This window comes from Bidens hawaiensis, unplaced genomic scaffold, assembly GCF_021521415.1.
Source record: "Bidens hawaiensis isolate Kalapana, Puna unplaced genomic scaffold, B.hawaiensis_p1.1 tig00033281_1, whole genome shotgun sequence".
NCBI classification, from domain to species: domain Eukaryota; kingdom Viridiplantae; phylum Streptophyta; class Magnoliopsida; order Asterales; family Asteraceae; genus Bidens; species Bidens hawaiensis.
The window spans coordinates 42,642-53,634 of NW_027495710.1; the positions used below are offsets into that span (position 1 = coordinate 42,642).

Sequence of the window (10,993 nt, forward strand, 5' to 3'; positions counted from 1 at the left end):
TAAGACACACAAGTGTGTTTTTAGCCACCAAAACTCATATTTTTCTTCAAGATTATATTTTAAAACAATTCTAGTTAATTTCTAAACATACTTGGCATGTCGGTAACCAACTTGATCTTGTAACAAGTTCGGACCGATAAAGTCGTATACTCGCTTAACGAACGTTAAGGTTCTTCACAATAGAACTACATACTTGGTTAAGTCTATTTTGATTTTATTGAGTTATCTCATGACATTTATTATTTTGGGAAGTTAACTTTGAGCTTGGTCAATTATCAAGTCTCGAACCGAAAAACCCAAACACTCGTTTAAACCTCGTTTTGGTATTCTTATAACAAAGGGTTTTGCAATATTGCATTTTAACCCACATTATTACTTAACATAGGTTGAGTAAAAAAAAACACTAATGAACAGAATACCGAGACCCGGTTTCGAGTAAACTTATTTTACAAAACTTGGTTCGTTAATTTCTCAAATATTTACATTTTAAACCCTAAACTGTATTTATTTACTTTATTTGTCATGTATTTTACTTTAAACCCTTCCAAGACTACCTACTAACACAAGACCCATTTAATATAGGTCTTGCTCGTTAAACCGATCTCTCCGATTATTCACGACACTATCTTTCAAGTTACTTGTTAATGTGAGTACTTTTTCATCCCCTGTTTTTCATCTTTCATTTTCGAGGTGGCATTGCATACTTATTCAAATTCAAATGATTTATACTTGAGTTTTAAACCACAACACTTATTGTATATGTTTACTTAAATAAATGCTCAATTTGGTGTTATATGCTTTACATGATTATATGCAAATTCTTGAATGCTAAGGCGGGTAGCCTCATCAAAGTATGATTATACGTTAATTCCGAGTATATATGGTATCCCCATATAGAAAGGTGTCGTCAATGTATTCTTATTAACGGTTCGTCAATGTATTCTTATTGACGGTTTTATTATCTAAATTGTTGCTATTATTTATTGTTTTCATATACTAATTGTGGATTTCATACTATATACTTATTGTCCAAAACTATGAAAATTGCTCACCAACCTTTGTATTGATAAACTCTATTTTATGCAATGTTACAGGTTTGATGTTAGTTTGATTTGATTATTTGAAGAAACTTATCATCTTGGCTTTAGGATATTAGAAAATGAAAGAACAAGTTATTTGTTTATCTATCTATTTGGCATTTTGTATGAACAATTGTTGTGTTACTTATGGTAATATGGATTTAAATGAGTTGTTTAGATATTGTCACTTTATAGTGTCGTTGTGCAATGAACAATCATGTTGCACCTCGACGTTTCAGCCTTCATTGGTCGGGGTGTGACAGAGCTAAAGCCGGTGGCTAGAAATGGCCACATAGTTATGGTTTTAGGGCTGCCAAAATAGAAGACAGTGGGCTCGATGGTTTCGATTTCTGTTGTATGAACAATGGGTTCGTAGGAGGCCATCGAAGATGATCAAGACATGTGATAAGGCTATTTGGTGGTGAGTTGAATCTGTCATAGATTATAGATCCTTTGTGAATTAAGGAGTAACCCATTAAGACGCAACTTTGTGTGAAGGCGTGTGACGAGTCCAAGAATCAAGTCCAAAAGGTCCAAAGAGATACGAGTGTTGCGAGTTGTGAAAGACCTTAAAGGAACAAGTTTGGATCTAGAGGGAGTGTTGGAATTCAACACTTGAGTCGAAGCCAAAACACGTGACTTGTTGCGTTGAGTCACGGGGTGTTTCGAGTCGAGGTGCTTCGTGTGTGTCACGGTTAGAAGAAGTTTGGTGTTGAGAGGGAGTGTTAAACGTGTCCAACACCAACTCAGATTGGAGACTTCTAGAATCTTGGAGAATATTTAATATAATAATTAGTTTATTATTATAGATAAGTTGGTCTTATCTTTAATCCTAACTGTGTTTGGATTCAAATTGTGTATTTGAGTTAGTATAGGATTAAAACTGTGGGTTTATATATACCCTAGGTTTATTGTGTTAGGCATTATTAAGTTTTTCTTGTTTGTCGTTTTCTTAATAAAAGAGTCGTAGAGAGTTCTAAAAATCTCGTGTTCGTGTTCTTGATTCGCTTGCCTAAAGTTTAGCATGGTGAACACATTTTTTTTATTTTACAATAACAAAAGGTTGAAAGTAAGTTACATTTTGCAACTCATGTTAATTTCTTTCATGTCCAATGATAGGACGGATGATTCAACTGTCATGATGAGTCTCACTTGTGGTAGTCTTTCTCGCATTGCTTCATCTACTGGTTGTAATAATATATAGTTGCAACTAGAATAAACGTATAACTATTGTGTTCAACAACCACATTTTCTTTGGATCTTGTGACGAGGAGATAGCAGTTGGAATGAGCCGGTGGACGAGTCAAACTCTTATCATATTTTGGAAAGCAGGTCAAGGTTATCAACTGGTTTTAATTTCTTTTTAACTTGTGATTATTGAAGAAATAACGACTCATTAACTATTGACCTGTTGCATTAAATAATCATGTATTCCTAAAAGCTTTAAATACCTCAACTTCTGCTACATGAAAGTGATATCACTCATTTGAAAGTCGCTTGCATAGGCATTGAGATTTGTTATGTTTCTCATCGTAACCAAATAATGTCTTTCTTTAATATGCACCAAGTTTTGCAAAACTGAACTGAACATTGTGAGGTTTAATTATCAGAATTACATGAACAATTAATATCGACGATCACAACATGTGTTGCGGGACTCCTCCTGGTCGGGCATTCACCATTTCGTTTGTTTGTTTAGATTTTTTATTGTAACATTAATTGTTGAAGTCGTATAAACTGTGAATGGAAAGCAGAAGCGGATAACGTGCGAATAGCAACATTTGATTGGAGTTGTCATCACATTTGTGGATCAGTTGGAAAGACTTGAAAGATATTCATAAAGATGTTGTGGTGACAATCCCGCTCTTCTTTGGACTGCACAATATTAGTTACGTGTGTTAATTGTCAAGAATGATGGTTTCATATGATGAGTTTGATTGGTGAAATAGATATAATTTTGGTAGACTAGTGTTATGTAACAAATTTACAATCTCCATCCATGAAAATGAAAAGGAAATTTATATAAATATTGTATTATTTTTTCCAAAAAAAATATATTTAACGTATTTTATTTTAATACTTTTACATTATAAGTATTAGTATATTAGTTTTACTTTTGTTCAATGATTTTCTTTTTGAAAGGTTTTGTTCGACGATTGTATTTAAAATACGCAATTAAAATTTATAAGTTTCGAATTTTGGAAAAACAAAATACCTATACGGTTCAAGTTTTTACATACACGCATTTCAAAATAAATAATAATAATAAATAAACGGGTTAAATAGGTCAACTCTTGAACCTGTCGAACTGACTCAAAAATGCCCTTTTTAGCTAAACGTGTTCTCACATTTAAGGATGATGTCACAACAGATAGTGAGACTTTCTTTAAGAAGCCTTTTCAGATCGAAACCGGAAAATATTTTGTAAGATTTAGCAGGGGTCAAGTTATTCTACAAAAGGAGACAAAAATGAGAAGGATGAGAAGAATTTATAGTCACACAAAAAAAACCCTTAAAAAAATAAATAAAAAATCATAACTCAAAATTTAATAAAAAAACAAAAAAAGTTAAAATTAACCCCACAACTTCTTATGATACAACCATGACTTTTTAATAAACCTTAGGTCCCATTAAGTTACACAAACAACCCCATAAACTTTTAATATGATAACCCAAGTTTTAAATAGTAACTTGCGATAGTTAATACTTTTGCATGACTACATAATGTTTTTTAGTTGTCTACCGCAACGCTCGGCCTGACATTAACTAGTCCAGTTCAATGATCACACAAAAAATTTGATTTTAGGAAGAAAAAAAAAGGGCATTACAACACCTAGGCTTTTACGGATTTACTAATGAAGAGCAATGCATATACGCTAATGTATGTTTATAAGTTTCACCATAATTGTAACTATGACGTAAATTTTGAAGTATACTATGCATTTGAGAAAGTTAAGACTAAATACGTACTGACTAAAGTGGTATGGCGTCGATCGTCTCGATGAAAAAGTAATATTATATATGCGTTAAAATCTTGACTGACACTTATGAAAAATTGACATTGGCACTTGTGTTTAAACGAAACAGAATGTGAAGAAAGAATGGTAAGAAACTTTTTTTCGACAACCCACGGTGCAAGATTGCAAGTTTCCAGTCGTTACTTTTTCAAATAGGGAAAAATAAAGAAGAAGAGAAAATGATATTTTATTTTATTTTATGTTTTGGGCCTATTTTTTAAACTTTAGCCTAACATTCATGCTTCAAAGATGTGACAACTCAAGTAGTAGTCCTCCTTGTAGACTTAGAGCGTCTTCACCCATCGATTTTTGTTGACATGGCATGGCGTTTGAATTGGTTTATGAGTGAAGACAAAAGTTTGTGTTATGTTTGGTTTGTATTCTCAAACGTTTGGGAGGTGGGTTTGTAGTGGCCCCACCACAACCACTACACACAAATCATATATATACACACACATATATATACATATTTATTATATTTTAAAGAGGTTTTGATTGGTTTATGGGTGAAGGAAAAGTAAGGTTTTTTGATGAAAAGTTTAGAATATGATGTGGCGATGAGGTAGACGTTTGAATTGGTTTATGGGTGGGGATGCTCTTATGCACCCCAACAATTTAAAGAAAATATAAAAAGAAAAGACAAATCGGATTTTATTAATCCCATCATTTTGTCATTGATCGATAATAACCTAACTGAAAATATTCCTGGTAGCGGTCTCACATTAAAAAAAATGTAAGGCGAGTCCAGCATTCATGCTTGAAGGATGTGACAACTCACATTTTCTCAGGATCTCCGTTAAACTAATGTTTTATCCGAATTTCAAACTAACATTTTAGGCATTTTGATGGTTAAGAGAATACGAACCGATAGATGTAAAACTTATCTCGAAACGATGCTCCAACGCTTGTCACCTTCGCCGTATATTATAAACGTGAGAACGTTGGGAGTAGATACATAAAATGTGATAGATTATATCAAAATTAATATGAGCAATTTACGTAAAGTAACAGAAAGAAGATTCCAAATGTGTCCATCCTAAATCTTAGTACAAGTTTTCAGGTTTGTTCCCAAGCTATCTTGTCGTCGTCGACCTGCGAGATTATCGAGATGACAAGTTATTATCCAACGGTAATGCGTCATTGCCTAAACCGTTTTACAACTAACGCGTCGTGGCCTACCTATTTTTAACTACTATCACGCTATGACCTACCAATTTTAACTAGCATGCAGATCACGATGCGTTAGTAGTTAAAACAAGTAGACCACTACACGTTCTTAGTTTGAATAGACGACGCGTTACTAGTTAAAATATGTAGTCTGGCAACGTAGCAGTCCAACTAGCGTCGGTCGCAAGTACGGACAATATCTCCCACTTTCACACTCTCTCTCTCTCTCTCTCTCTCTCTCTCTCTCTCTCTCATCATCCTCTTCACGCATTCATTCTATTCTCTCTCTCTCTCTCTTTGTTCAATCGCACAAATCCAGATTCTTCTTCTTTTCTCTCTCCATTACTACTTTTGCTAATCAATCGCAGATCCAACAAACAGGTGTGTATATATATATATATATATATCACTTGTCATTCCGTCAATTTGATATTATCCGATCTAATTTCAACTGCTGCGATTGCTGCACTCACACTTTTACTTCACTTGCTTACATTATTATTATTGTTAGATTAACTAAACACTCTTATTAGGTTACGCGGATTGTTATAAGTTATTAGTTTGTTGCTGTAATGTGAATGTTAGGTTTATTTAGTTTGGGGATTTTTTTTCTAATGGATGACGTTTATTATATTATTAGGTGTGTGAAACTTTTAAGGTGATTGAGTAGTGACTGAACAGTGTAGTGTAGTGTATTGATCACTTTGTAAATACTGGACTTATAAGGAAAATCACACTGTGATTAATATGAACTGAAAGTGTCTATGTATATCAGTTGGAGCCGCATGGCTTCATCTACCGGTCTACTCACTGACTTTCCACTTTTAGAAAACAAATATATGATTATGCCGCGGTTGGTTCCAACACATTTCAAGGTTTTCCAGGTTTATGGATGATGTTTATTATGTTATTAGGAGTGTGGAACCTAAAAGGTGCTGTGTGATTAGGTAGTTGACTGAACAGTGTAGTCTATTGATCGCTGGTTTAAGTAACTGATTATGGTAATAGTTATAGTGGAGGCAATGGAAAAACATACTGTGATTAGAGTGAATTGAAATTATTTTGAACATGAAATGGAGATGGAGCCGCATTGAGTCATTGCTTGTTCCAGTTGTCTATTCACTTAAGTTTCAGATAGATTATATCAGGATCAGGTATCTGACAAATGTTTATGGGCTATTGTAGTGTGTTTGGTAAAAGTTATATGTTTAGCTTGTTAAAGTGTGTGATGTTTCTAATTTTGCTCTGTTGTGTTCATTAATGAGGCATGCAAGCCTGCTTGTGTAAGCTAAATTATTCATACAACTAGTATGTAATTGTAAAAGCTCGAAAAGGAATTATTTTGGTGTTGTGATTACTTACAGTCTGCTTAGAAAATGATTCAGTATGAACTTTGTAGGTTATAGTGATCACTGTTATGTGTAACATATTTTCAAGTGCAAGCGGCTGTGTTAGGTTTTGCACCTTGTGAATCATATCTTCCTTTTATTTGTAATCAAGTAAATTGGACACTTGATTAGTAATTTAATTACTGCTTACACCATGTAAATCAGATCCAGAAAAAGAAAATTTAAGTCAATTTTGTTTAAAATATAGATGTCTTTTAAATGCATGAATGTGTATAACTGTATATTTAATATCCAACTTATGTATAATATATTCATGGTTGACATTATGTTCTGCAGGTGCTGTCATCCAATAGTCCTCGCCCAAAGCTACTTGCATTGGCCTGGATTAACTTAATTATTATTTAAACCAATTCTTTTTGTACCTACTGGAAAGCTGTGGCATTTTGTTTGTTATGCTTCAGTAGCCTTATTTTTCTACAAGATGTAAGTGCTATCCTCAATCGTTCTTCATTTTCAATCCCAGTATCTGTTCTTAACTCCTTTTTAATTTTCTTTTCTTGTTATAATTGTTTAATTTTTTATATTCTTGCAGGCTGACAGCCGTCAGTTATTATCATGAGTTGTAGAATGCTTGATCAACACAGCAATGGGCATTCTCCTTACAGTATTTCAAGGGCCATTGCTACTCTACTTTCTATTGCTTTTCTGTCTGGTGAACAAACTTCAAGGTCTTACTAGTGACGGTATGTCAATTGAAGCAAGTGACAAACAATAAAAAACAATAAATATTTAAATTCTTTTTGTATGAAATATAATATTATTTCTTTTATTTTTCAGGGGAAGCTCTTGTTAATTTCCGAACAAGTATTATTAGTTCAGATGGCCTTCTTCGTCAATGGAGGCCAGAGGATCCAGATCCATGTGGATGGAAAGGGGTAACATGTGATTTAAAAACCAAAAGAGTTGTATATTTGTAAGATTTTAAAGCCTTAAACTTTTATCATTGAGGCGCTGGTTACTCTTTATGAAAGCATTGTAATTTCTTTGGTCTTTTTTCTATATAATTTTGCAGGAATCTTTCAAATCACAAACTGAGTGGACCCGTATCACCAGATATTGGAAAGCTAGATCGCTTAAGATTTTTGTACGTGATTTTGAGGCTCTATCTTGCTATATCTCAATACTCTTTTGTGCATGATATTTACAAACACAGTATGCAAGTAATTAACGATGCTATAAATATAATCTGATCAGAGATCTTCATTACAACAACTTTTATGGAGCAATTCCTCCAGAATTAGCAAACTGTACAGATCTGCAAGGATTGTAAGTACAGTAATTTTAGTTGTATGATGTCTAAATATCTTCCGATATCTGTCAGTTTAGTTTTTCAAGATATTGATGACCTTTTTTATTTATTATAATAATATTATTATTTTTTGACAGGTTTTTGCAGAATAATTATTTAAGTGGACTTATTCCTACTGAATTAGGAAATCTTTCAAAGCTTCAAACATTGTAAGTTATTTGACTCTTTTCTGTAATTTCATCAAGATACTTCTTAACATCTATGTAATGATGTTGTCATCCATATTATTTACATGCTAGTATTTTATTTAGAGTTGACATTTCATGCGAGCGTTGAGATTTTCGTCAAGTATAATTTGTTCCTAGAATTAATTGAGATTTTGTTTTTGTATGTTGCACTGTTGCAGGGACATCTCAAGTAACTCTCTTAGTGGAAATATACCAGCATCACTTGGGAATTTGAGGAGCCTTTCAATTTTGTAAGGCTTCCCATTTGAGTTTTTTTTTAAATATATTTTTATATTTTGTTATTGAATCATTTATTAACTTCCGTTTTATGTACTTGTGAAGCAACGTCTCCAACAATTTTCTGGTTGGACGAATTCCGTCTAATGGTGCTCTTGATCAATTTGAAACCGACTCGTGAGTTCTGAATTCTCATTTCGTGCGTATATGATTTTACATTTAGAATTAAATCTAGTTATTATTATCAAGCATTTAATGTTCACTTGTACAGAAATCATTAACTATTGAATATTCTACAACTTTTTTCAAACGATAATTTGGTGCGACTTTACTATGATTTATTGAAGTACAGCAGATTGTAATTTTTGGTTGATTACTCAGTTTTCTTGGAAACCGTGGCTTGTGTGGGACCCATATAAATCAGTTGTGCAAAAATGATGGAGGTCCAGCTGGTTCACATCCTAAAGGTCTGCTATAACCTTTTACAGTATATTGTATTCTAATGCTTTCTTTTCTTGTATTATTAGATTAATAAGTACGTGATAATAACAGGAAGCCAGAGTGTGAAGAAGAATTCTGGTCGGTTGCTTATTAGTGCTTCCGCTACTGTTGGTGCCCTGCTTCTGGTTGCACTCATGTGTTTCTGGGGTTGCTTTCTTTACAAGAAACTTGGTAAAAATGAAGTCAAAGGTCTTGCAATGGATGTGAGTGGAGGTGAGCTTTTCAAAACACTTCTACGCGTATATCATAATATTATTTTCAAAGATATAATAAAGAATTATTATTGGTTTAGGTGCATCAATTGTTATGTTTCATGGAGACTTACCATATTCTTCAAAAGATATTATAACAAAGTTGGAAACTTTGAATGAAGAACACGTGATTGGTGCTGGTGGTTTTGGAACAGTATACAAACTATCAATGGATGATGGAAATGTATTTGCTTTAAAAAGAACCGTGAAATTAAACGAGGGTTTTGATCGGTTCTTTGAACGCGAGCTTGAAATTCTTGGAAGTATTAAGCACAGATATTTAGTAAACCTAAGAGGATATTGCAATTCTCCAACATCAAAATTGTTAATCTATGATTACTTATCGGGTGGCAGTCTAGATGAAGCTCTTCATGGTAATGTAATCAAATTGTCAAATTGTTTTATTGGATGGTTATAAGTTATAAATAACTAACTTTAATATCTTTGCAGAAAAAGCTGAACAATTAGATTGGGATGCTCGACTTAACATAATAATGGGAGCTGCAAAAGGGTTGGCATATTTGCATCATGATTGTTCACCTAGAATCATACACCGAGACATAAAATCAAGTAATATTTTACTTGATGGAAATTTTGAGGCTCGGGTTTCAGACTTTGGACTTGCAAAGTTGTTAAAAGATGAGGATTCTCACATTACAACCATTGTTGCTGGAACTTTTGGATACCTGGCGCCAGGTATGATAATAAGTTTGGTTGCATGTTACATAGATTAGCATTCAAAAACAATATTTTAAGTTTTGCATGTTGCAAAATTTTTTGCAGAGTATATGCAGAGTGGTAGAGCAACCGAGAAGACAGATATATATAGTTTTGGAGTACTTGTGCTCGAATTGATAAGTGGAAAACGACCTACCGACGCTTCATTTATCGAGAAGGGTCTTAATATTGTTGGCTGGGTATGCTTATATTTTCTTAATTTTAAAAACGTGTAGCTTATATTGCTTTTTTTTTCTACATTAACTCTGTTTTCCTTTTCAGTTAAATTATTTAATATCAGAAGATAGGCAACGTGAGATCATTGATGTGAACTGTGAGGGAGTCGAGCCAGAAACCTTAAATGCTCTCCTTTCGGTTGCGATTCAATGTGTATCTTCAACACCAGAAGACCGGCCCACAATGCACCGGGTTGTTCAAACACTTGAATCAGAGGTCATGACACCATGCCCGAGTGATTTCTATGATTCCAGTGATGATTAGCATGTTATTATGGAGAATCTTGGCAAGATCAAGATTAAACGCTCGAAATATTCTTTGAGCAGATGGACAGTAAGGAATTAAAATTCTTGCCTTGTGTATTTTAGCACAAGCGTCTTCTTCCACAAGTGTTTGTTTTGCAGTATTTATGCTCGATTTTCTCGCCTCTGTGATTATTATATTTTTTTGGCTTGTCATATTTAAAACGGGTCGTTCTTGTTTCTTTTCATCTTGATACGTGCAGATGTATATTGATGTTAGTTTTAACTTATTTTATGTCGTGTCCACGTCTTTTTCTGTATTATATTTATTCTTGTTCTTATAGACACTGAGAATATTTTTTTGGTCACCTTATAATATTCCAAGTTAGTGTGATTATTATTATGATGGCATTTTGAAATTACAGTTAGAACCATTAAATTGATGAATGATGAAACATTATGTTTTAAGTAATATATTGAGTTCTCCATATGTATGGTCAAATTTTTGTTTGGCACTACTATAGTTGTGTAATTATTTATTTACGCGTCAATAAAATAACTAAAATTTTAATATATAGCTTTGTTTGGTTATATCTTAGTTCAAGATCCCTCTTATTAACTGGAATTAAATATCAGTAGATCTGTTCTGCGCAAAATGTC

The 10,993-nt window shown here is 33.2% G+C and overlaps 1 protein-coding gene across 1 annotated transcript; it reads left to right on the top strand.

Annotated features, from left to right (window-relative positions):
• Window positions 1-7,206: 7,206 nt before the first annotated feature.
• Window positions 7,207-10,726, top strand: LOC143584760 (LRR receptor-like serine/threonine-protein kinase FEI 1). Its single transcript, XM_077066733.1, has 13 exons — window positions 7,207-7,355; window positions 7,450-7,585; window positions 7,685-7,756; window positions 7,867-7,938; window positions 8,059-8,130; window positions 8,328-8,399; window positions 8,491-8,562; window positions 8,767-8,852; window positions 8,938-9,099; window positions 9,179-9,511; window positions 9,588-9,833; window positions 9,921-10,054; window positions 10,137-10,726. The coding sequence occupies exons 1-13, from the start codon at window positions 7,259-7,261 to the stop codon at window positions 10,353-10,355; spliced, it is 1,773 nt and encodes a 590-aa protein (XP_076922848.1). The 5' UTR covers window positions 7,207-7,258; the 3' UTR covers window positions 10,356-10,726.
• Window positions 10,727-10,993: the final 267 nt, after the last annotated feature.

Excerpts from the sequence above, each read along its gene's own strand:
- LOC143584760 (XM_077066733.1), top strand. The coding sequence starts at position 7,259 with ATGGGCATTCTCCTTACAGTATTTCAAGGGCCATTGCTACTCTACTTT. Across the intron at positions 9,512-9,587 it reads TCTAGATGAAGCTCTTCATG|AAAAAGCTGAACAATTAGAT; the intron begins GTAATGTAATCA and ends ATATCTTTGCAG. Across the intron at positions 9,834-9,920 it reads TTTTGGATACCTGGCGCCAG|AGTATATGCAGAGTGGTAGA; the intron begins GTATGATAATAA and ends AATTTTTTGCAG.